The sequence below is a fragment of the Lampetra fluviatilis genome, chromosome 66 (genome assembly GCF_964198595.1).
Source record: "Lampetra fluviatilis chromosome 66, kcLamFluv1.1, whole genome shotgun sequence".
NCBI lineage: Eukaryota > Metazoa > Chordata > Hyperoartia > Petromyzontiformes > Petromyzontidae > Lampetra > Lampetra fluviatilis.
The window spans coordinates 5,286,370-5,312,719 of NC_136340.1; the positions used below are offsets into that span (position 1 = coordinate 5,286,370).

A 26,350-nucleotide genomic window follows, 5' to 3' on the forward strand; every position below is an offset into this window, starting at 1 on the left:
CGTTGGCTGGGTCATGTGACCCGCATGCCCAGCCACCGCATGCCCAAGCAACTTCTGTTTGACCAAATAGAGGGAACTAAATGGGCACGGCACGGGCTGGAGAAAAGATAGAGCTGATGCACTACAGAAGGATGTGGAGCCAAGTGGACTTGCTAATGATGGTACCAGCGGTGTCAAGATCGGCCTCTGTGGAGGAGGAGGCTCGTGAAGGACGCTGCTACTGGGCAGTTGGAGGCAGTCGCCCTCCAGCAACAACGGAGGGCGGAGGAGCGACGCTCACAACAACGAGCGGAGCGCCGGGTGGCTAAAGCACAGCAAGTTGGCACAGTAGGGGGCGCAGGTGGTGCATCAGCCAGTCATCTCGGTCATCTCGGTCAGTCGACCCGTGGCACCTGCTGGGTCTGCCCCGTGACCTCCTGCCAGCGGGCGTTCGACACTTCACGTGGCCTCAACGTGTACATAGCCTGGCACAAACGCGTTGGTGACGTCACCGCCACTTAGTGGAAAATGGCGGTTGATGTTGTTGTTGTTGTACAAGTGTGTTTGTGAGAGTAGGACTGTGAGTGTGCGTGATACAGCATCTAGATTAATAGACAGCACTAACTAGACAGCACGCAGGATGACTAACTAGATAGCACGCAGAGAAAGCACCCAAAGTATTAGAAACAGCACCCAGATGACTACAGACAGCGCCCAGATTCTAGACTTGAAGTTTCCGTGACTGCAAGGATTCATGCTCTTGGGTTTTGTCGGTAAAGTCACGTCAGTGAAAAAATATAAATGAATTAATAGACAACTTAAATGAAATCAAGACGTTTCGGAGGCAACACAAGCTTCCGTCTTCAGGTGGAACCGTCACAGCCAAACTCACTGAACATTTTCTTGCCGTGGTTTTCACACCTGATGATGATTGCTGCTTGTGTTGCAATCGAAACATCGTGAGAATGGTATTGTATTATTTTATTTATTTATTTTTCATTTCCCTTCTACGTGACTTTACCGAAAGAACCAATAATATGAATCCATGCTTTAAATCGAAATTTAAAGCACCCAGATTACTACAGACAGCCCGCAGATTACTACACACAGCAGATTACTACACACAGCAGATTACTACAGACGGCAGATTACTATACACAGCAGATTACTACACACGGCAGATTACTACACACGGCAGATCACTACAGACAGCAGATCACTACAGACAGCAGATTACTACACACGGCAGATTACTACAGACGGCAGATTACTACACACGGCAGATTACTACACACGGCAGATTACTACAGACAGCAGATTACTACACACAGCAGATTACTACAGACAGCAGATCACTACACACAGCAGATCACTACACACAGCAGATTACTACACACAGCAGATTACTACACACAGCAGATCACTACACACAGCAGATTACTACACACAGCAGATTACTACACACAGCAGATCACTACACACAGCAGATCACTACAGACAGCAGATTACTACACACAGCAGATCACTACACACAGCAGATCACTACACACAGCAGATTACTACACACAGCAGATCACTACACACAGCAGATCACTACACACAGCAGATTACTACACACAGCAGATCACTACACACAGCAGATCACTACACACAGCAGATCACTACACACAGCAGATTACTACACACAGCAGATTACTACACACAGCAGATCACTACACACAGCAGATTACTACACACAGCAGATCACTACACACAGCAGATTACTACACACAGCAGATCACTACACACAGCAGATCACTACACACAGCAGATTACTACACACAGCAGATTACTACACACAGCAGATTACTACACACAGCAGATTACTACAGACAGCAGATTACTACACACAGCAGATCACTACACACAGCAGATTACTACACACAGCAGATTACTACACACAGCAGATTACTACACACAGCAGATTACTACACACAGCAGATTACTACACACAGCAGATTACTACACACAGCAGATTACTACACACAGCAGATCACTACACACAGCAGATTACTACAGACAGCAGATTACTACACACAGCAGATTACTACACACAGCAGATTACTACACACGGCAGATTACTACACACAGCAGATTACTACACACAGCAGATTACTACAGACAGCAGATTACTACACACAGCAGATCACTACACACAGCAGATTACTACACACAGCAGATCACTACACACAGCAGATCACTACACACAGCAGATTACTACACACAGCAGATTACTACACACAGCAGATTACTACACACAGCAGATTACTACAGACGGCAGATTACTATACACAGCAGATTACTACACACGGCAGATCACTACACACAGCAGATCACTACACACGGCAGATTACTACAGACGGCAGATTACTACACACGGCAGATTACTACACACAGCAGATTACTACACACGGCAGATTACTACACACGGCAGATTACTACACACAGCAGATTACTACACACGGCAGATTACTACACACGGCAGATTACTATACACAGCAGATCACTACACACAGCAGATTACTACACACGGCAGATTACTACAGACGGCAGATTACTACACACGGCAGATTACTACACACGGCAGATTACTACAGACGGCAGATTACTACACACAGCAGATTACTACAGACGGCAGATTACTACAGACGGCAGATTACTACACACAGCAGATTACTACACACAGCAGATCACTACACACAGCAGATTACTACACACAGCAGATTACTACACACAGCAGATCACTACACACAGCAGATTACTACACACAGCAGATTACTACACACAGCAGATCACTACACACAGCAGATTACTACACACAGCAGATCACTACACACAGCAGATTACTACACACAGCAGATCACTACACACAGCAGATTACTACACACAGCAGATCACTACACACGGCAGATTACTACACACAGCAGATCACTACACACAGCAGATTACTACACACAGCAGATTACTACACACAGCAGATCACTACACACAGCAGATTACTACACACAGCAGATCACTACACACAGCAGATTACTACACACAGCAGATTACTACACACAGCAGATCACTACACACGGCAGATTACTACACACAGCAGATCACTACACACAGCAGATTACTACACACAGCAGATCACTACACACAGCAGATTACTACACACGGCAGATTACTACACACGGCAGATCACTACACACAGCAGATTACTACACACAGCAGATTACTACACACAGCAGATTACTACACACAGCAGATTACTACACACAGCAGATCACTACACACAGCAGATCACTACACACAGCAGATTACTACACACAACAGATTACTACACACAGCAGATTACTACACACAGCAGATTACTACACACGGCAGATTACTACACACAGCAGATTACTACACACAGCAGATTACTACACACAGCAGATCACTACACACAGCAGATTACTACACACAGCAGATTACTACACACAGCAGATTACTACACACAGCAGATTACTACACACGGCAGATTACTACACACAGCAGATTACTACACACAGCAGATTACTACACACAGCAGATTACTACACACGGCAGATTACTACACACAGCAGATTACTACACACGGCAGATTACTACACACAGCAGATTACTACACACAGCAGATTACTACACACAGCAGATTACTACACACAGCAGATTACTACACACAGCAGATTACTACACACAGCAGATTACTACAGACAGCATGCAAGTTGAATCAAACATCACCAAGTTGACTCAAAAAGCACCGAGGTTGCATCAACACCACCAAGTTGAATCAAACAGCACCGAAGTTGAATCAAACAGCACCCAGTTGAATCAAACAGCACCGAAGTTGAATCAAACAGCACCCAGGTTGCATCAACAAAGCAGCAAGTGGAATCAAACAGCCCCGAAGTTGAATCAAACAGCACCAAGTTGAATCAAACAGCACCCAGGTTGCATCAACACAGCATCCAGGTAGCATCAACACATCAGCATGTTGAATCAAACAGCACCGAAGTCACCGAAGTTGAATCAAACAGCACCCAGGTTCCATCAACACAGCAGCAAGTTGAATCAAACAGAACCGAGGTTGACTCGAAGTTCAATCAAACAGCACCGAGGTTGACTCAAACAGCACCCAAGTTGAATCAAAAAGCACCGAGGTTCCATCAACACATCAGCAAGTTGAATCAAACAGCACCGAAGTTGAATCAAAAAGCACCGAGGTTCCATCAACACATCAGCAAGTTGAATCAAACAGCACCGAAGTTGAATCAAAAAGCACCCAGGTTGCATCAACAAAGCATGCGTTGCAGGAAAGGCGGAAAGATGTCAAGAAAGGAATACAATCATCCCTTGGCACAAGGGAGGGATGAGTGAGAAGATGCGATAATGAAGAGGTTGTTGGTGGTGATGGTGGTGGTGATGGTGGTGATGATGTTGATGGTGGTGATGGTGGTGGTGGTGATGGTGGTGGTGGTGATGGTGATGGTGGTGGTGGTGATGGTGGTGGTGGTGGTGGTGATGATGGCAATGATAATGATGGCGATACTGGGGGTGATGATGGCGATGATAATGATGGTGGTGATGGTGGTGGTGATGGTGGCGGTGATAATAATGGTGATACTGGAGGTGGTGATGATGGTGGCAATGATAATGATGGTGATACTGGAGGTGATGGTGATGATGGTGGCAATGATAATGATGGTGATACTCGAGGTGATGGTGATGATGGTGGCAATGATAATGATGTTGATACTGGAGGTGATGATGATGATGGTGGCAATGATAATGATGGTGATACTCGAGGTGATGGTGATGATGGTGGCAATGATAATGATGTTGATACTGGAGGTGATGATGATGATGGTGGCAATGATAATGATGGTGATACTCGAGGTGATGGTGATGATGGTGGCAATGATAATGATGTTGATACTGGAGGTGATGATGATGATGGCAATGATAATGATGGTGATACTGGAGGTGATGGTGATGGCGATGATAATGATGGTGATACTGGAGGTGATGATGGTGGCAATGATAATGATGGTGATACTGGTGGTGATGATGGTGGCAATGATAATGATGGTGATACTGGTGGTGATGATGGTGGCAATGATAATGATGGTGATATTGGTGGTGATGATGATGGCGATGATAATGATGGTGATTATGGAGGTGATGATGGTGGCAATGATAATGATGATACTGGAGGTGATGATGATAACGGTGATATTGGTGGTGATGATGATGGCGATGATAATGATGGTGATTATGGAGGTGATGGTGATGATGGTGGCAATGATAATGATGTTGATACTGGAGGTGATGGTGATGGCGATGATAATGATGGTGATACTGGTGGTGATGATGGTGGCAATGATAATGATGGTGATACTGGAGGTGGTGGTGGTGGCGATGATAATGATGGTGATACTGGTGGTGATGATGGTGGCAATGATAATGATGGTGATACTGGTGGTGATGATGGTGGCAATGATAATGATGGTGATACTGGTGGTGATGATGGTGGCAATGATAATGATGGTGATACTGGTGGTGATGATGGTGGCAATGATAATGATGGTGATACTGGTGGTGATGATGGTGGCAATGATAATGATGGTGATACTGGTGGTGATGATGATGGCAATGATAATGATGGTGGTGGTGATGGTGGTGGTGATAATGATGGTGATACTGGAGGTGATGATGGTGGCAATGATAATGATGGTGGTGGTGATGGTGGTGGTGATGGTGGTGGTGATAATGATGGTGATACTGGAGGTGGTGATGATGGTGGCAATGATAATGATGTTGACCCTGGAGGTGATGATGATGATGATGGTGATACTGGAGGTGATGGTGATGATGGCAATGATAATGATGATACTGGTGGTGATGATGGTGGCAATGATAATGATGGTGATACTGGAGGTGGTGGTGGTGGCGATGATAATGATGGTGATACTGGAGGTGGTGATGATGGTGGCGATGATAATGATGGTGATACTGGAGGTGATGATGATGATGATACTGGAGGTGATGGTGATGATGGCAATGATAATGATGATGCTGGAGGTGATGATAACGGTGATATTGGTGGTGATGATGATGGCGATGATAATGATGGTGATTATGGAGGTGGTGATAATGGCGATAGTGAGGGTGGTGGTGGTGAGATCGAGGCCAGCGCCGCCAGCCAGCCCCCTCACCTCCTGAAGGAGGTCGGCCTCCTCTATCGCCTTGAGCACGTCCTTCTTGGACGTCTCCTGGACCTCTCCTCCGAGCAGGAACTCGTCCAGAATAAAGTAGGCCTTCTCAAAGTTGAAGATGATGTCCAGCTCGCACACCTGTAGCGGCATGGGGCGGGCGGGCAGGTGAGTGGTGGGGGTGGGACAACGCCGGGCAGATGTCGTCATGACAAAACAACAAGGAACTAAGATCCCCCGTGTAGCCTTAACAGGTCACGGGGACAGACCCAGCAGGTGCCGTGGGTTGACCGACTGAGACGACCGGCAGATGCACCACCTGTGCCAGGCTAGGTGCATGAGGTCACGGGACAGACCCAGCAGGTGCCGTGGGTTGACCGACTGAGTTGACTGGCCGATACCAGATACACATAAAACAAAGACAAAGATCCCCCGTGTAGCCTGTAACAGACTGTTGGGGCAAGTGCTGTTAGCGAGTAGCAGCACCTATGAAGGCCGGAACGGCACACGAGGGGGTGGGTGGCCAGCACCACGCCCGACCGCCTTTGTCTCCCCGGTGACGATGTTTACTACACACCGCACCAGGTACTCATTTGAGGCCGAGTCGACCTAGGGGAGGCCCGGGACCGGTTCAGATAATCGTCACCGGTGTTGGCCGTGAGCGGAAATCGAACCCGGGTCGCCGGGTTCATAGCGCAGCGTAGCGCTAACCGCTACACCACCGCTCCCCGACATGACACACGCAGGCAGACAGACAAAGGTCCCCCGCGTAGCCTACGGTGGGCTGTTGGGGCAAGTGCTGTTCGGAGCGAGCGGTGGGCCGGAACGGTGGCATGGGAGGGGGTGGGTGGGCAGCACCACGCCCACCCCGGCCGCCTTTGTCTCTCCCAGTGGGGATGCCGGCGAGCACGCAGACACACGCACACACGCAGACGCACGCACACCCACAGACGCACGCACACCCACAGACGCACGCACACCCACAGACGCACGCACACCCACAGACGCACGCACACCCACAGACGCACGCACACCCACAGACGCACGCACACCCACAGACGCACGCACACCCACAGACGCACGCACACCCACAGACGCACGCACACCCACAGACGCACGCACAGCCACAGACGCACGCACACCCACAGACGCACGCACACCCACAGACGCACGCACACCCACAGACGCACGCACACCCACAGACGCACGCACACCCACAGACGCACGCACACCCACAGACGCACGCACACCCACAGACGCACGCACACCCACAGACGCACGCACACCCACAGACGCACGCACACCCACAGACGCACGCACACCCACAGACGCACGCACACCCACAGACGCACGCACACCCACAGACGCACGCACACCCACAGACGCACGCACACCCACAGACGCACGCACACCCACAGACGCACGCACACCCACAGACGCACGCACACCCACAGACGCACGCACACCCACAGACGCACGCACACCCACAGACACACGTACACCCACAGACACACGCACACCCACAGACACACACCCACAGACACACGCACACCCACAGACACACACCCACAGACACACGTACACCCACAGACACACGCACACCCACAGACACAGCCACAGACACACGCACACCCACAGACGCACGCGCACCCACAGACACAATCCCACAGACACAAACCCACAGACAAACGTACACCCACAGACGCACGCGCACCCACAGACACACGCACACCCACAGACGCACGCACACCCACAGACGCACGCACACCCACAGACACACGTACACCCACAGACACACGCACACCCACAGACACACACCCACAGACACACGCACACCCACAGACACACACCCACAGACACACGTACACCCACAGACACACGCACACCCACAGACACAGCCACAGACACACGCACACCCACAGACGCACGCGCACCCACAGACACAATCCCACAGACACAAACCCACAGACAAACGTACACCCACAGACGCACGCGCACCCACAGACACACGCACACCCACAGACGCACGCACACCCACAGACGCACGCACACCCACAGACGCATACCCACAGACGCACGCACACCCACAGACGCACGCACACCCACAGACGCACACCCACAGACACACGCACACCCACAGACACACGCACACCCACAGACGCACGCACACCCACAGACACACACCCACAGACACACGCACACCCACAGACGCACGCGCACCCACAGACACACGCACACCCACAGACACACACCCACAGACACACGTACACCCACAGACACACGCACACCCACAGACACACGCACACCCACAGACACACACCCACAGACACACGTACACCCGACTTCCGAATATCGGCAGGAAGAGCGTTCCAGACGGCCGCAGAAGCACACCTGAAAGCGCCGTGCTATGCAGTGTGTGAGTCCATGGGTCTCTGTGTGATGAGTCTATGGGTCTCTATGATGAGTCTATGGGTCTCTATGATGAGTCTGTGGGTCTCTATGATGAGTCTGTGGGTCTCTATGATGAGTCTGTGGGTCTCTATGATGAGTCTATGGGTCTCAATGATGAGTCTATGGGTCTCTGTGTGATGAGTCTATGGGTCTCTGTGATGAGTCTATGGGTCTCTATGATGAGTCTATGGGTCTCTATGATGAGTCTATGGCTCTCTGTGCGATGAGTCTATGGGTCTCTATGATGAGTCTATGGCTCTCTGTGCGATGAGTCTATGGGTTTCTGTGTGATGAGTCTATGGGTCTCTGTGTGATGAATCTATGGGTCTCTGTGTGATGAGTCTATGGGTCTCTGTGCGACGAGTCTGTGGGTCTCTGCGTGATGAGTCTATGGGTCTCTATGATGAGTCTATGGGTCTCTGTGTGGTGAGTCTGTGGGTCTCTGTGTGATGAGTCTGTGGATCTCTGTGTGATGAGTCTATGGGTCTCTATGATGAGTCTATGGGTCTCTATGATGAGTCTATGGGTCTCTATGATGAGTCTATGGGTCTCTATGATGAGTCTGTGGGTCTCTATGATGAGTCTGTGGGTCTCTATGATGAGTCTATGGGTCTCAATGATGAGTCTATGGGTCTCTGTGTGATGAGTCTATGGGTCTCTGTGATGAGTCTATGGGTCTCTATGATGAGTCTATGGGTCTCTATGATGAGTCTATGGCTCTCTGTGCGATGAGTCTATGGGTCTCTATGATGAGTCTATGGCTCTCTGTGCGATGAGTCTATGGGTTACTGTGTGAGTCTATGGGTTTCTATGATGAGTCTATGGGTCTCCATGATGAGTCTATTGGTCTCTATGATGAGTCTATGGGTCTCTATGATGAGTCTATGGGTCTCTATGATGAGTCTGTGGGTCTCTATGATGAGTCTGTGGGTCTCTGTGTGGTGAGTCTATGGCTCTCTGTGTGATGAGTCTATGGATCTCTATGATGAGTCTATGGGTCTCTATGATGAGTCTATGGGTCTCTGCGTGATGAGTCTATGGGTCTCTGTGTGAGTCTATGGGTCTCTGTGTGAGTCTATGGGTCTCTGTGTGAGTCTATGGGTCTCTGTGGGTCTCTATGATGAATCTATAGGTCTCTGTGTGATGAGTCTATGGGTCTCTGTGTGAGTCTATGGGTCTCTGTGCGATGAATCTATGGGTCTCTATGATGAGTCTATGGGTCTGTGGGTCTCTGTGTGATGAGTCTATGGGTCTCTATGATGAGTCTGTGGGTCTCTGTGTGATGAGTCTATGGGTCTCTGTGTGAGTCTATGGGTCTCTGTGCGATGAGTCTATAGGTTTCTATGAGTCTATGGGTCTCTGTGTGATGAGTCTATGGGTCTCTGTGTGAGTCTATGGGTCTCTGTGCGATGAGTCTATAGGTTTCTATGAGTCTATGGGTCTCTGTGTGATGAGTCTATGGGTCTCTGTGTGATGAGTCTATGGGTCTCTATGATGAGTCTATGGGTCTCTATGATGAGTCTGTGGGTCTCTGTGTGATGAGTCTGTGGGTCTCTGTGTGATGAGTCTGTGGGTCTCTGTGTGATGAGTCTATGGGTCTCTGTGTGATGAGTCTGTGGGTCTCTATGACGAGTCTATGGGTCTCTATGACGAGTCTATGGGTCTCTGTGTAATGAGTCTATGGGTCTCTGTGTGATGAGTCTATGGGTCTCTCTGTGATGAGTCTATGGGTCTCTATGATGAGTCTATGGGTCTCTGTGTGATGAGTCTATGGGTCTCTATGATGAGTCTATGGGTCTCTATGATGAGTCTATGGGTCTCTGTGTGATGAGTCTATGGGTCTCTGTGTGATGAGTCTATGGGTCTCTGTGTGAGTCTATGGGTCTCTGTGCGATGAGTCTATAGGTTTCTATGAGTCTATGGGTCTCTGTGTGATGAGTCTATGGGTCTCATCGCTCGACGGCAAGCAACCAGAAACCATCGATTGGGGGGCCATCCCCCGATTGAGAGTGGGGGGGGGCTGCCCCCGGCATGACAGCGAGTAAGAGTGGGGGGGTGAGGGGGGGTGAGGGGGTGGGTGTGTTCCACGCACGCTGCCAAAGTACTTGTCCAACAGCTCCACGTAGCGGTGGATGGTCTCCAGGGCGAGCAGCTCGTTGTCATGGCACTCGACGGCGCAGCAGAAGTAGAGACTCGCGTACCTGGTGAGGGGAAACCCACGACAAAGCGCCGCGGTTACCGCGGCAACCGTCGGCGAGGTCGCCGCGGCAACCCTCGCCGCGGCAACCGTCAGCGAGGTCGCCGCGGCAACCCTTGCCACGGGCGGCAACCGTCGCCGCGGTAGCAGTCATCGCGGTCACCACGGTTACCGACACTCGACTCGCTCGCTCAAGCAGCTAACCACCTCACTTACTCACCCACTCGCCCAAAGACAAAGGTCCCCCGTGTAGCCTGTAACATGCCGTAGGGGCAAGTGCTGTTAGTAGCGAGTAGCAGCACCTATACAAAGACAAAGGTCCCCCATGTAGCCTCTAACAGACTGTAGGGGCAAGTGCTGTTAGCGAGCAGCACCTGTGAAGGCTACCGCGCTGCGGCTACACGAGGGGGTGGGTGGCTACTAGCACCACGCCCGGCCGCCTTTGTCTCCCCGGTGGCGACGTTCACTACACAACCGCATCCAAGTACATTCATTTTAAGGCTGAGCCGACCTAGGGTAGGCCCAGGACCGGTTCAGATAATCGTCATTGGTGTTGGTAGTGGCCGAGGGCGGGAATCGAACCCGGGGTCGCCGGGTTCGGAGTACCAACCGCTGCACCACCGCTCCCCACGCAAAGACAAAGATCCCCCGTGTAACCTCAGCAGACTGTCGGGGCAAGTGCTGTTAGCGAGTAGCAGCAGCGCCAGAGGTCGCAACTGGGTACCCGATACCCGTACCCTACCCGATACCCGGCTACCCGTACCCGGCCAGGTACGGGTAGCCGTTTGCGACCCTGGTGCGGGTAGCCGGCTAGGCCGTGAGTTACTGGTGAGTTAGCCGTTTGTCACTCATTTCGGGTAGGGTATGGGTACTGGTAGGGAACGGCTACCCGTACCCGTACCCAGCCGGGTACGGGTACGGGTACCCATTTGCGACCCTGGTGCGGCCGGGTACGGGTAGGGTACGGGTAGGGAATCAAAACCCGTTTGCGACCTCTGAGCAGCGCCTATGAAGCCCGCCACGGTTGGCACACGAAGGGGGTGGGTGGCTACCAGCACCACGCCGCCTTTGTCTCCCCGGTAGCGACGGTTACTACTCCACACCGCACCAGGCGCATCGATTCTAAGGTCGTGCCGACCTAGCCGGAGGAGCCCCACGACCCGTTCCCATAACCATCATCCGGTGTTGTTGGTGTGGCCGCCGGCAAGAATCGACCTTGGCGGGGGGTCGCCGGGCCCTCGGTCTAGCCGGAGGGCCCAAGCGAGACGCGGGGGGGGGGGGGGAGGGGCGGCCGTTGACCCCGTGGCACCTCTTGTAGGTGACCTTGAGGTCGCGCCACTCAAGGAAGCTGCTCATCTTGGGCTTGCGCGTGAGCACCGCCTGCACCAGCTCCTTCACCACCTTCTTCTTCTCTCGGTCTCCCAGCGCCACGTACCACTTCTGCAGCCGCAGCTTGCCCTGGCGGCTGAACAGCAGCATGAACCGCATCTGCGCGGAAAGATACACACGGAGATGCATACAGACGGATACATACAGACAGATACATACAGACAACAACAACCGCCATTCGGACAGATACACACGGAGATGCATGCATACAGATACATACAGACAGACAGACAGATACATACATACATACAGACAGACACATACACACACACGCAGCTTGCCCTGGCGGCTGAACAGCAGCATGAACCGCATCTGCGTGGAGAGATACACACGGAGATGCATACAGACAGATACATACAGACAGATACATACAGACAACAACAACAACCGCCATTCGGAGAGATACACACGGAGATGCATACAGACGGATACATACAGACAGATACATACAGACAACAACAACAACCGCCATTCGCCGCTAAGTGGCGGTGACGTCACCACGACGCTTGTGCCAGGCCATGTGCACCTTGAGGCCATGTGAAGTGTCGAACGCCCACTGGCAGGAGGTCACGGGGCAGACCCAGCAGGTGCCACGGGTCGACTGACTGAGATGATTGGCTGATGCACCACCTGTGCCCCCTACCGTGCCAACTTGCTGTGCTTTAGCCACATACAGACAGACAACAACAACCGCCATTCGCCGCTAAGTGGCGGTGACGTCACCACGACGGGAGGGGCTGGGTGGGGAGTGGGAGGGGTGGGGCTGGGTGGGGAGGGGCTGGTCACCCCGTGGTGCCCTTATAAAACTCAACGTGTAACCTACTCACGCCGGCTTGTGCCCGCCCTCACAGTCGGGCATATTTGCGGAATACACCACGCCCTGGCCGTTGACCCTGCAGGCCATTGACCGAGCAACCCAACGTTCCTACCAGCTCCCTCCGCAGGAATGTGTTTTTGGTGATTTCGAAAACATATGGTTAAGCCATGTTTCTTGCGGAAGTGCAGAGTTGGCCTGATAACTTTAATCTAAATTATCGTATGGTTGCTATTGTTTGACTTGCATCACACTGGGATTTTTGCACACAGCGTTGATATACGGTGCTTTTTTTCTGGAAGATTTGCTGCTTTATCCCAGGATGATGGTGCATTGTCTTTGAGTTGTGCGCCTTTTGGCGTCATCTGGTTCAACCCATGTGAGACTAGGCTCTAAGGAATACTGTCTCGGGTGTGGACCAATCAACTTCAAGGACAGTGCATACATTATCAGAGTTGTGTTTTTTGTTTGCATTATGACTGCAGGTATTGTGGTCAATGCAAACATGACTCCTTGTATAAAAAAGGTGTCAGTTTTGTTGCCAGATAAAAGGGTAAAAAAACAATTATCATATTTTGCTACTGGCAAAGGAGGTTCCAATGGTGTTAATCTAAGTTGTCTTGTGGTTATTGGTTTTTAACCCTTCTATCTGGCAACAAAGCTGACACCTTTTTTACAAGGAGTCATGTTTACATAGACAACACAATACTTGCGTCATCTGGTCCAACCCATGTGAGACTAGGCTCTAAGGAAAGCTGTCTCGGGTGTGGACCAATCAACTTCAAGGACAGTGCACATACATTATCAGAGTTGTGTTTTTTGTTTGCATTACGACTGCAGGTATTGTGGTCTATGCAAACATGACTCCTCGTAAAAAAAGGTGCCAGTTTTGTCGCCAGATAAAAGGGTAAAAAAACAATTATCTTATCCCAGGATGTTTCTGTTGTGCGTCGTCGCTTTAAGATGTTCTCCGTTCAGATTTTGTTTGTTGCGGTTGCACCCGACTCAAGAGCCGTATGGCTCACAGGGCGATACCTAATAAATTTAACTTGAAGTTTGGCATTTTTGACATCTTAAAACGCCTGCCTTATTGCCAGAAAGGGCGAAAACTATTCCATATATGCACACTCGTTAGTAATTAACCTGGCCTTGTAGGGCAACCTGGAGCCAGTCACACCCTGCCCACAGATAAGGAGAGAGAACTGCCCACCACTCACGCCTAGAGATACGGCGGCTTTGAATTATAGGCGTTGGCTGCATGTATGTCTCCATCGCACACACACACACATCACACACACACACATCACTTCATCGCACACACACACATCACACACACGCACACACATTACTTCATCACACACACACATCACACACACACACACATCACTTCATCACACACACACACACATCACTTCATCACACGCACACACACACATCACTTCATCACACGCACACATCACTTCATCACACACACACACACATCACTTCATCACACGCACACACACACATCACTTCATCACACGCACACACACATCACTTCATCACACACACACACATCACTTCATCACACACACACACATCACTTCATCACACACACACACACATCACTTCATCACACACACACACATCACTTCATCACACACACACACACACATCACTTCATCACACACACACACATCACTTCATCACACACACACACATCACTTCATCACACACACACACACACATCACTTCATCACACACACACACACACATCACTTCATCACACGCACACACACACATCACTTCATCACACGCACACACACACACATCACTTCATCACACGCACACACACACATCACTTCATCACACACACACACATCACTTCATCACACACACCCACATCACTTCATCACACACACACACATCACTTCATCACACACACCCACATCACTTCATCACACACACACATCACTTCATCACACACACCCACATCACTTCATCACACACACACACACATCACTTCATCACACACACCCACATCACTTCATCACACACACCCACATCACTTCATCACACACACACATCACTTCATCACACACACACACACATCACTTCATCACACACACACACATCACTTCATCACACACACACATCACTTCATCACACGCACTGGGTCTCTCCTTGTCTGTCTGTCTTAGGGAGTTCACAATGGTCGTGTTGGTGATGCTAAGTCACAATCACAGAGGGCATGGGTTCAAGCCCTGGGTCTGGGTCTGTCTTAGGAGGTCACAATGGCCGTGTTGGTGATACTGAACCACAATCACAGAGGGCATAGGTTCAAGCCCTGGGTCTGGGTCTGGGTCTCTGTCTGTCTTAGGGGGTTCACGATGGTCGTGTTGGTGATGCTGAACCACAATCACAGAGGGCATGGGTTCAAGCCCTGAGTCTGGGTCTCTGTCTGTCTTAGGGAGTTCAAAATGGACGTGTTGGTGATGCTGAGCTGGCACCACAGAGACCCTGGCTTCAAAACTAAACAACTAAGCGATGTTTTAATTTCACCAGGTAGGCAAGGCCCCACTTGGGCTAAGTAGCCCTTGATCAGAAGCGACCACCTGACCATCGCAAACGATAGCTGCTCACCCCAAGTGTCGGCTTACCACCATCATCATCATCATCGCGTGGAAATGTTTCGCAGCAAACTCCCAATATACTTAGGTGGGCGTCACGGGTCAGGGTCGAACCCACGGACCTCCTGCGTACCAGGCGAGGTAGTTAACATCTCCTAGCCACCGTGATGATGATGATGAGAGAGACATGCAGACTCCAAATATACAACAGCAGGCGTCGTCAGGGGTCAGGATCGAACCCACGACCTCCTGCATACCAGGCGAGGTAGTCAACATCTCACCAAATACAGGCATCGTCAGGGTGGGCGATCGAACCCACGACCTCCTGCGTACCTGGCGAGGTAGTTAACATCTCCTCGCCACCGTGGGGAGATGGTATAACATCTGTAAGCTTGCGTTTCCATCATCATCATCAGCCGTGGTCAATCCGCTGCTGGTCGAAGACCAGTCCAAATCCACACGGCACCAAATCCACCCCACGATTCCGTCGAATCGTCTCCCCCCTCAGGCCGCTTACCAAAGACGATTATCCTCGCTCTCGATAACGTCAACAAAAACCTCTTTAAGCTTCACACGCGAGGAGGCTTTCGCGATCAATATCATCCATAATATGGGGGTTAGGTCGCGTAAAACGACAAATGCTTCATCTTCTTGGTTCTTTCGGTAAAGTCACGTAGAAGGGAAATAATAAAATAATAAAAATAAAACAAAATACAAATTTTCTTATGTTTTATTTATTTTATTTTATTATTTCCCTTCTACGTGACTTTACCGAAAGAACCAAGAAGATTAATCCCTGCGGTCACGAAAGCTATAAATCGAAAAGACAAATGCTTCGTTAAACCCGCCAACCACCCGACACGGCCAATTAGTAAGGAGCTTGTCACTTAAACGGAACGTGGCCAATTCGTTACTAGTACAGCACTAACCGGTTGTGTCGTGTCGAGCAAATCCACAACGTTTACAATCGGAGCACCGTGACGCAGAGGTCGCAACCGGGTACCCGATACCCGTACCCGGCCGGGTACGGGTAGCCGTTTGCGACCCTGGTGCGGCCGGGTACGGGTACGGGTAGGCCGTGAGTCACTGGTGAGTCACCGTTTGTCACTCATTTCTCAACGTCTTGTCTCTTCTCACAATTCAAGTTCCTAGAATCAACCCACCCGCGCCTGCAACATGGCTTCATCCCAGAGGTCGCAATCGGGTACCCGATACCCGTACCCTACCCGATACCCGGCCAGGTACGGGTAGCCGGGTATCGGGTAGGGTACGGGTATCGGGGGGTACCCGTTTGCGACCCTGGTGTGGCCGGGTACGGGTAAGGAATCAAAACCTGTTTGCGACCTCTGCCGTGACGCTTCGCCAGTAATTAACAAGTGGCATCGTCAGCCGGAGAGCCACATTATCGGGGAAATCCTCCTGATTCGTTCCTTAAATCGAGGGGTAGATGTGATGGCGTCGCTTGCGAGCTCTTCCTGCGCGAGGTGGTGGTGGTGAAATTAATCGCCATAGAAATAAAAGGCAAAGTTGTGAATATGTGTGTCTGTTCAAAATGTTTAGCGTACTTCCTGACATGCAACAAACTTGAAATTTGCCATGTGGGTACTTTCAAGACTGTACACCATGCAAGCATTATTAAATGACAACTTTTGTATTTTTTTAGGGGGGGGGGGGGGGGGGAGCTCAATAATGCAATGATTTTTTGCACGGCAAGTAAGCTGTGACGTCACATCTGTCTCGTGACCCGCGCATGTGGAAGCGTAACGCATTGTAGTGTAGCGGGTAGCGCGCTGTGTGTGAGTGGGGAGCGGTGGTGCAGTGGTTAGCGCACTGTGAGTGTGAGTGGGGGGAGTGGTGGTGCAGTGGTTAGCGCTACGCCACGCTACAAACCCGGCGACCCGAGTTCGATTCCCGCTCACGGCCACCACCGGTGACGATTATTCTAACTGTTCCTGGGCCTCTTCCCCTAGGTCGACTCAGCCTCAAACGAGTTACTGGTGCGGTGTGTGAACATTGCCAATGGGGAGCCCCGGGCGAAGCCGGGTAGTAAAGCTTGTCTCCATATATAAAAGGGAAATTTGTGAATTTGTGTGTCTGTTCAAAATGTTTAGCGTACTTCCCGACATGCAACAAACTTTAAATTTGCCATGTGGGTAGCTTCCAGACTGTACACAATGAAAAACGTATAAAAATAGACTTTCGTATTTTGGTGAGGGGGGGGGGGCGCAATAATGCATGTCATATTTTGCACGGCAAATGAGCGGTGACGTCACATCTGTCATGTGACCCACGCACGTGGCAGCGTCAGTGAGCCTGCTGACGTCACGCAGTTAACCTGGTGACGTCACGCGGTGAGCCTGCTGACGTCACGCGGTTAGCCTGGTGACGTCACGCGGTGAGTCTGCTGATGTCACGCAGTTAGCCTGGTGACGTCACGCGGTGCGCCAGGTGACGTCACGCAGTTAGCCTGGTGACGTCACGCGGCGCGCCTGCTGACGTCACGCCCCCCCCAAACCCTCCGCGTAGGCCGTGTATTAATCAAAGACTAGAATCCAAGTCCCGGACGAAGCTGGCTAGTGAGCCTAGTGAATGTCAGAGGTCGCAAACGGGTTTTGATTCCTTACCCGTACCCGGCTGTACCCGTACCCTACCTGTACCCTACCCGTACCCTACCCTACCCGTACCCGGCCCGGTACGGGTAGGGTACGGGTATCGGGTACCCGATTGCGACCTCTGGGATGAAGCCATGTTGCAGGCGCGGGTGGGTTGATTCTAGGAACTTGAATTGTGAGAAGAGACAAGACGTTGAGAAATGAGTGACAAACGGTGACTCACCAGTGACTCACGGCCTACCCGTACCCGTACCCGGCCGCACCAGGGTCGCAAACGGCTACCCGTACCCAGCCGGGTACGGGTAGCCGGGTATCGGGTAGGGTACGGGTATCGGGTACCCGGTTGCGACCTCTGGTGAATGTGTATAAATTACAATGGGTACCCATCGCCGGTTGGGTTATTCACGCGATTGTTATGATCAACGCGCATTGTGCGTGTGCATTGCTCTTGTACTACCTCCTGTCGTCGTCGTCAGCGTAATCGCCAAACCTCCGCAAGTTTGAACCCCGTGGCACGGCACCTCCGCACGACGTAACGCGACCTCCTTCGACGCTTTGGATGCGAAACTTTAATGGAACGTACAGATTTCGATTTAAAGCTTTCGTGACTGCAGGGATTCATCTTCTTGGTTCTTTCGGTAAAGTCACGTAGAATGGAAATAATAAAATAATAAAAATAAAACAATTAAATTATTCTCACGACGTTTCGGCCACAACGCAAGCAGCCGTCCTCAAGTGAAGAACAGGTCTGTCGAGAAGACAGCGTCTGAATGACACACCCCAGGCTTGGAGCGTCTATTTAAGCTGGGCTGGAGGGGGAAGAGCGCCTTGACAAAAGAATGTGCATATCAAGAGGAAATAAATATGCTAAATTCCTCTTGATATGCAAATTATTTTGTCAAGGCGCTCTTCCCCCTCCATCCCAGCTTAAATATATGCTCCAAGCCTGGTGGTGTTTCATTCAGACGCTGTCTCCTCGACAGACCTGTTCTTCACCTGAGGACGGCTGCTTGCGTTGTGGCCGAAACGTCGTGAGAATAATTTTATTGTTTTATTTTTATTATTTTATTACTTCCATTCTACGTGACTTTACCGAAAGAACCAAGAAGAGGAACGTACAGAGTGAAGTTTAACGCTTTCGCGGACAATATTACGCACGGTAAAGGTTTTGTTGGTTTAGATCGCGCTGAGTATGAATGTTGTGCCGTGAACCTCCACCGCCCGATACAGCCGATCGCGAAGGGATTTGTCACGAAAAATAATGCCACTTGTAGGATGAACGTTGAGATGTATAAGGGAGATGCGGTTACCAATAAGGTCTGAATTGGTCTGTAATAAGGTAGGGCACTGATAAGGGGTTCACAGGTATGTAGTAATGTAGTGTATAGTAGTGTATAGTGTAGTGTATAGTGTAGTGTATAGTGTAGTGTATAGTGTAGTGTATAGTGTAGTTGTTAGTGTAGTGTAAAGTAGTGTATAGTGTAGTGTAAAGTATAGTGTATGGTGTAGTGTATAGTGTAGTGTATAGTGTAGTGTATAGTAGTGTATAGTGTAGTGTAAAGTATAGTGTATGGTGTAGTGTATAGTGTAGTGTATAGTGTAGTGTATAGTGTAGTGTATAGTGTAGTGTATAGTGTAGTGTAAAGTATAGTGTATGGTGTAGTGTATAGTGTGGTGTATAGTATAGTGTACAGTAGTGTATAGTGTAGTGTATAGTAGTGTATGTGTAGTGTGTAGTGTATAGTGTAGTGTATAGTAGTGTATAGTGTAGTGTATAGTAGTGTAGTGCACAGTAGTGTATAGTGTAGTGTATAGTGTAGTGTATAGTAGTGTATGGGATGCATATACCTGTCAAGGTATTTTTTTAAAAGGTGTTATACCATTTTAAACATAACAACTAAGCGTAACTACAAAGACAAAGATCCCCTGTGTAGCCTGTAACAGACTGCTGGGGCAAGTGCTGTTAGCGAGTAGCAGCAGCGCCTATGAAGGCAGGCACGGCACACGAGGGGGTGGGTGGCCAGCACCACGCCCGGCCGCCTTTGTCTCCCCACGACACGTCAGGGCACAAGGCACTCGTTTGATGCCGAGTGGACCTAGGGGAGATGGCCCAGAACCGGTTCGGATGATCGTCAGCGATCTTCGCCGTGAGCGGGAATCGAACTCGGGTCGCCCGGGTTCGTAGCTGCTAACCAAAGCACCACCGCTCCTCACATAACAAAGACAAAGGTCCCCCGTGTAGCCTCTCACAGGCAGTAGGGGCAAGTGCTGTTAGCAGCGAGTAGCAGCGCCTATACACAGACAAAGGTCCCCCGTGTAGCCTCAACAGACAGTAGGGGCAAGTGCTGTTAGCGAGTAGCAGCGCCTATACACAGATAAAGATCCCCCGTGTAGCCTCTCACAGACTGCAGGGGCAAGTGCTGTTAGCAGCGAGTCGCTGCACCTTTACACAGACAAAGGTCCCCCGTGTAGCCTCAACAGACAGTAGGGGCAAGTGCTGGTAATAGCGAGTAGCAGCGCCTATACACAGACAAAGGTCCCCCGTGTAGCCTCTAACAGACAGTAGGGGCAAGTGCTGTTAGAAGCGAGTAGCTGCACCTTTACACAGACAAAGGTCCCCCGTGTAGCCTCAACGGACAGTAGGGGCAAGTGCTGTTAATAGCGAGTAGCAGCGCCTATACACAGACAAAGATCCCCCGTGTTGCCTCTCATAGGCTGTAGGGGCAAGTGCTGTTAGCAGCGAGTAGCTACACCTATACACAGACAAAGATCCCCCGTGTAGCCTCTAGCAGACTGCAGGGGCAAGTGCTGTTAGCTAACCGCTGCGCCACCGCTCCTCACGCAACCACCACGACGATCGATCCTTGAGTTATCGATAATGACTCAGTTTTTTTGGTTTATTTAAAACAAAATAGAGAGACGTGTCGAGAGTGTGTGTATATAAACGAGAGAGTAGATATGAAGGAGGAACTAATCCATTCAACAATAAGTAGTTTAGAGTTGAAGCGATATACCAAATCGTGTTTAACTTAGAACGCTTTTAACGCCTTTAAAATGCACCGCGTAGACACATTTTCGTAACAAACACACAACAGGCACGACCTTATTACGCTGGTTGTCGTTTGTGTTGTTTTATTTCCTTTGCAAATCCCCTCAGCGATGTAAGAGGAAGTGGAAATTTTAATTTAAAAAATAAAAAATAGCGTGAAACGTCACTAGGCCTCAACAACGCTCGCTCTCTTAAACACCGTTCGAAACACTCACCATTGTCGATATTTGTCAGCGGTTGTTTCACCCCCCAACAACAACAATTGTTGTTGTTGTTGTTCGGTGCGTTGCTTTTGTAATAATCACAAAATCATCTTTGCCCGTGGAGCGATTCGCGCGAGACGCCGTAGACCGCGTTCTGAACGAGTGAAGGGGGAAAAAAATCTGCTCTTGGGCGCCACCAATTGGAAGCACTTTAACGCGTTTTTTTAAAGAAAAATATTATACAATTAATTATGACCTCAGGTTTTTTTTATATGTAATAAATTAGCTCAGGTTTTTTTTGAAAGAAAAAAAATAGAAAAAAATATTACTTGAGGTTTTTTTTTAAAGAAAAAAATGCAAAAAATTATTACCTCAGGTTTTTTATAAAGAAAAAAATGCAATAATTTACCTCAGGTGTTTTTTATTTAAGAAAGACATACGATAAATTACCTCAGGTTTTTTTTAAAGAAAAAGATGCAATAAATGATTACCTCAGGTTTTTTTTAAAGAAAGATATACACAAAATTACCTCAGGTTTTTTTAAAAGAAAAATATACCATAAATTACCTCAGGTTTAAAAAAAAATAAAGATATTATACAATTAATTATTACCTCGTTTTTTTATATGCAATAAATTACCTCAGGTTTTATTTAATAAAAATATTATACAATTAATTATTACCTCAGGGTTTTTTTTTTTAATATCCAATAAATCCCCTCAGATTTTTTAAATAAAAATATTATACAATTAATTATTACCTCAGGTTTTTTTTTTTAAGAAAAAATATTACCTGAAAATTTTTTTTGAAAAAAATACTATTAATTATTACCTGAGGCTTTTTTTTTTTTAAGAAAAAGATACCATAAATTACCTCAGGTTCTTTTTTAAAGAAAGACATACGATAAATTACCACAGGTTTATTTTTTTAAAGAAAAATATGCAATAAATTATTACCTCAGGTTTTTTTTTAAAGAAAAAAATACACTAAATTACCTCAGGGTTTTTTTAAAGAAAAATATACCATAAATTACCTCAGGTTTTTTAAAAATAAAAATATTATACAATTCATTATTACCTCAGGTTTTTTCAAATTATGCAATAAATTACCTCAGGTTTAAAAAAAATAAAAAATATTATACAATTAATTATTATTATGTCATAAATTACCTCAGGTTTTATTTTTTAAGAAAAAATATATAAATTACCTCAGGTTTTTTTTTTTAGACAAAATACCATCAATTACCTAAGGTTTTTTAAAATTAAGAATGCAATAAATTACCTCAGGTCTCTTTTTTATAGAAAAAATGCAATTTTAATTACCTAAGGTTTTTTTTTGGTTAGCAAAAAAAGACAATTCATTTCCTCAGGTTTTTTTTTAAACCTCATTAAAATGCAGGAAGACAAAACAATTATTTTAACAGAGCAAAAATCTCGCGCGCTTAATTTAGAGATCATCATACCCAGGCAATAATTGTGTTCAGTTATTGATTATTATTATAGCGGGCAATAATTGTGTTGAGGGTTTAATTTTTATCATCATAGCAGGCATAATAGTTTTGAAGATTTGTGATGATCATATCGGCCAAAATTGAATTGAGGATTTGTGATTATCATTCCGGGAAAAATTGTGTTGAGAATTTAATTGTGATTATGATATCGGGCATAATTGTGTTGAGTATTTAATTTTGATCATCATAGCGGGAATAATTGTGTTGAAGATTTGTGATTATCATAGCTGGCATAATTGAATTGAGGGTTTGTGATTATCATATCGGGCATAATTGTGTCGACAATTGAATTGTGATTACTACAGGGTGACCCAAAAAAAACGGGCCCCGTGTACACTTTATGTGATATCTCCTTTATTTATTCACCGATTGCCCTTATTTTACAGGACATGGCAGAATCAACGACCGTGAGTACACCAAGACCCCAGTGGGAGCTGGGACAAAGAATACACTGTGTTAAATTTTACTACAAGACAGGCTCGTTCAAGAAAACCCAGGACAGTTTCATGCGTCAGTTCGAATGTGAAAAGGCTCCATCCAAAAGCAGAATTCAGAACTGGGTGGCCCACTTCGAGAAGTATGGGACCGTGGAGAACCTCAACGCTGCCAGTGAGAACCGTCCAAGCCACTCGGGACGTCCCAAGAAGCGAACAGCCGAGCTGGTCGAAAGTGTGAGAGAGTCTCTCCAGCAGAGTCCGAAACGCTCTGTGCGTAAGCGAAGTCAGTCCCTCGGTATGTCCCGTGAGACTTGCAGGAGAGTGCTGGTGAACGATATCAGGGCTTACCCATACAAAATACAGACGCTGCAGACCCTTACAGCCTCAGACAAGAAGCAGAGGAGCGCTATGGCAGTCAAGATGCTCGAGAAGATCGAGGAGACACCAAGTTTCCTTAACCTCCTTTGGACCTCAGATGAAGCCCACTTCCATCTTGACGGAAAGGCGAACTCCAAGACAAATGTCTTCTGGGGGTCCTCCAGACCCAATGAAGTAGCCACCAAGCCCTTGCACTCTCCTAAGTGCACGGTGTGGGCTGCAATCTCGGCCAGAGGCATCATCGGACCAATCTTCATTGAAGAATCTGGCGCAGCAGTGACAGTCACCAAGGAGCGGTATGTGGAGGTCCTCAAAACCTTCAAGAGTGAGCTCCAGACCCTCTACCCGTCGCTCATGAGCAAGTTCTGGTTCCAGCAAGACGGAGCAAGTTCTCACACCTCAAACCTGTCCCGAGATTGGCTGAAAGAGAACTTCGGAGGCCGAGTGATCAGTCTCAAGACTGATTTTGAGTGGGCACCCCATAGCCCGGACCTAAGCCCCCCAGATTTTTTTCTTTGGGGCTATCTTAAGGACAGAGTCTACGCAGGGAAACCCAGAACCATCACGGAACTCAAGGAAACCATCAGGGAGGAGATGAGAGCCATTACCAATTCAGTCTGTAAGAACGTCATGGACAACTTCGTGCTGCGCCTCAAGAAATGCACGGAGCTAAATGGAGGCCATCTAGAGCACATGCTGTAGAACGGAGAAAAAAAGGCCAAAGACCCTAGTGTTTTGATTTGATGTTTTGAATATAATAAACTAGTTATGACCAAAGTTTCATTTCATTCGGACAAAACACTAAGAAACGGGGCCTAATTAGAGTTGGGGCCCGTTTTTTTTGGGTCACCCTGTATATCGGGCGTAATTATGTTCAAGGGTTAACTGTGATGATCATACCGGGACCTAATTGGTGGCTAGGAGATGTTGACCACCTCGCCTGGTACGCAGGAAGTCGTGGATTCAACCCTGACCTCTGTTATATTTCGATTTAAAGCTTTCGTGACTGCAGGGATTCATCTTCTTGGTTCTTTCGGTAAAGTCACGTAGAAGGGAAATAATTAAATAATAAACTTTTCACTGAATTAAATAAAAAAAAATCTCACGACGTTTCGGCCACAACGCAAGCAGCCATCCTCAGGTAAAGAAACAAAGCTGTCTGAAAGACAGCGTCCCAACAAACATCGCCAAGCTTGGCAGTGTATATTTCAGCTGGGTCGGGGGGAGGAGAGAGCCTTGACAAAGGAGTTTACGATACATCTTCTTGGTACTTTCGGTAAAGTCCGAAACTAGAAGACTTCTTCCGAAGCTGGAAGATATCTTCCGAAATAGGAAGTCGTCTTCCGAAATTAGAAGACTTCTTCCGAAACTGGAGGATATCGTCCGATTTAGGAAATCGTCTTCCGAAACTAGAAGACCTCTTCCGAAACTGGAAGATATCTTCCGATTTAGGAAGTCGTCTTCCGAAACTAGAAGACCTCTTCCGAAACTGGAAGATATCTTCCGATTTAGGAAGTCGTCTTCCGAAACTAGAAGACCTCTTCCGAAACTGGAAGATATCTTCCGATTTAGGAAGTCGTCTTCCGAAACTAGAAGACCTCTTCCGAAACTGGAAGATATCTTCCGATTTAGGAAGTCGTCTTCCGAAACTAGAAGACCTCTTCCGAAACTGGAAGATATCTTCCGATTTAGGAAGTCGTCTTCCGAAACTAGAAGACCTCTTCCGAAACTGGAAGATATCTTCCGATTTAGGAAGTTGTCTTCCGAAACTAGAAGACCTCTTCCGAAACTGGAAGATATCTTCCGATTTAGGAAGTCGTCTTCCGAAACTAGAAGACCTCTTCCGAAACTGGAAGATATCTTCCGATTTAGGAAGTCGTCTTCCGAAACTAGAAGACCTCTTCCGAAACTGGAAGATATCTTCCGATTTAGGAAGTCGTCTTCCGAAACTAGAAGACCTCTTCCGAAACTGGAAGATATCTTCCGATTTAGGAAGTCGTCTTCCGAAACTAGAAGACCTCTTCCGAAACTGGAAGATATCTTCCGATTTAGGAAGTCGTCTTCCGAAACTAGAAGACCTCTTCCGAAACTGGAAGATATCTTCCGATTTAGGAAGTCGTCTTCCGAAACTAGAAGACCTCTTCCGAAACTGGAAGCTATCTTCCGATTTAGGAAGTCGTCTTCCGAAACTAGAAGACCTCTTCCGAAACTGGAAGATATCTTCCGATTTAGGAAGTCGTCTTCCGAAACTAGAAGACTTCTTCCGAAACTGGAAGATATCTTCCGATTTAGGAAGTCGTCTTCCAAAACTAGAAGACCTCTTCCGAAACTGGAAGATATCTTCCGATTTAGGAAGTCGTCTTCCGAAACTAGAAGACTTCTTCCGAAACTGGAAGATATCTTCTGATTTAGGAAGTCGTCTTCCGAAACTAGAAGACTTCTTCCGAAACTGGAAGATATCTTCCG

At 48.2% G+C, this 26,350-nt stretch overlaps 1 protein-coding gene across 3 annotated transcripts in view; it reads right to left on the reverse strand.

Annotated features, from left to right (window-relative positions):
* LOC144952217 (AP-1 complex subunit sigma-2) overlaps window positions 1–21,738 on the reverse strand; it is a 47,004-nt gene extending 25,266 nt beyond the window's left edge. For 2 of the 3 annotated variants that reach the window (XM_078882629.1, XM_078882628.1), the window contains exons 1-4: window positions 21,573–21,738; window positions 12,194–12,372; window positions 10,780–10,888; window positions 6,240–6,377 (exon numbers count right to left, since the gene is read on the reverse strand). In XM_078882629.1, the coding sequence (XP_078738755.1) occupies window positions 6,240–6,377; window positions 10,780–10,888; window positions 12,194–12,372; window positions 21,573–21,575 (429 nt within the window). In that variant the 5' untranslated portion in view covers window positions 21,576–21,738. The remainder of the gene's footprint in view (window positions 1–6,239; window positions 6,378–10,779; window positions 10,889–12,193; window positions 12,373–21,572) is intronic. The other variant, XM_078882627.1, reaches the window with a different exon arrangement.
* Between the last annotated feature and the right edge of the window lie 4,612 nt (window positions 21,739–26,350).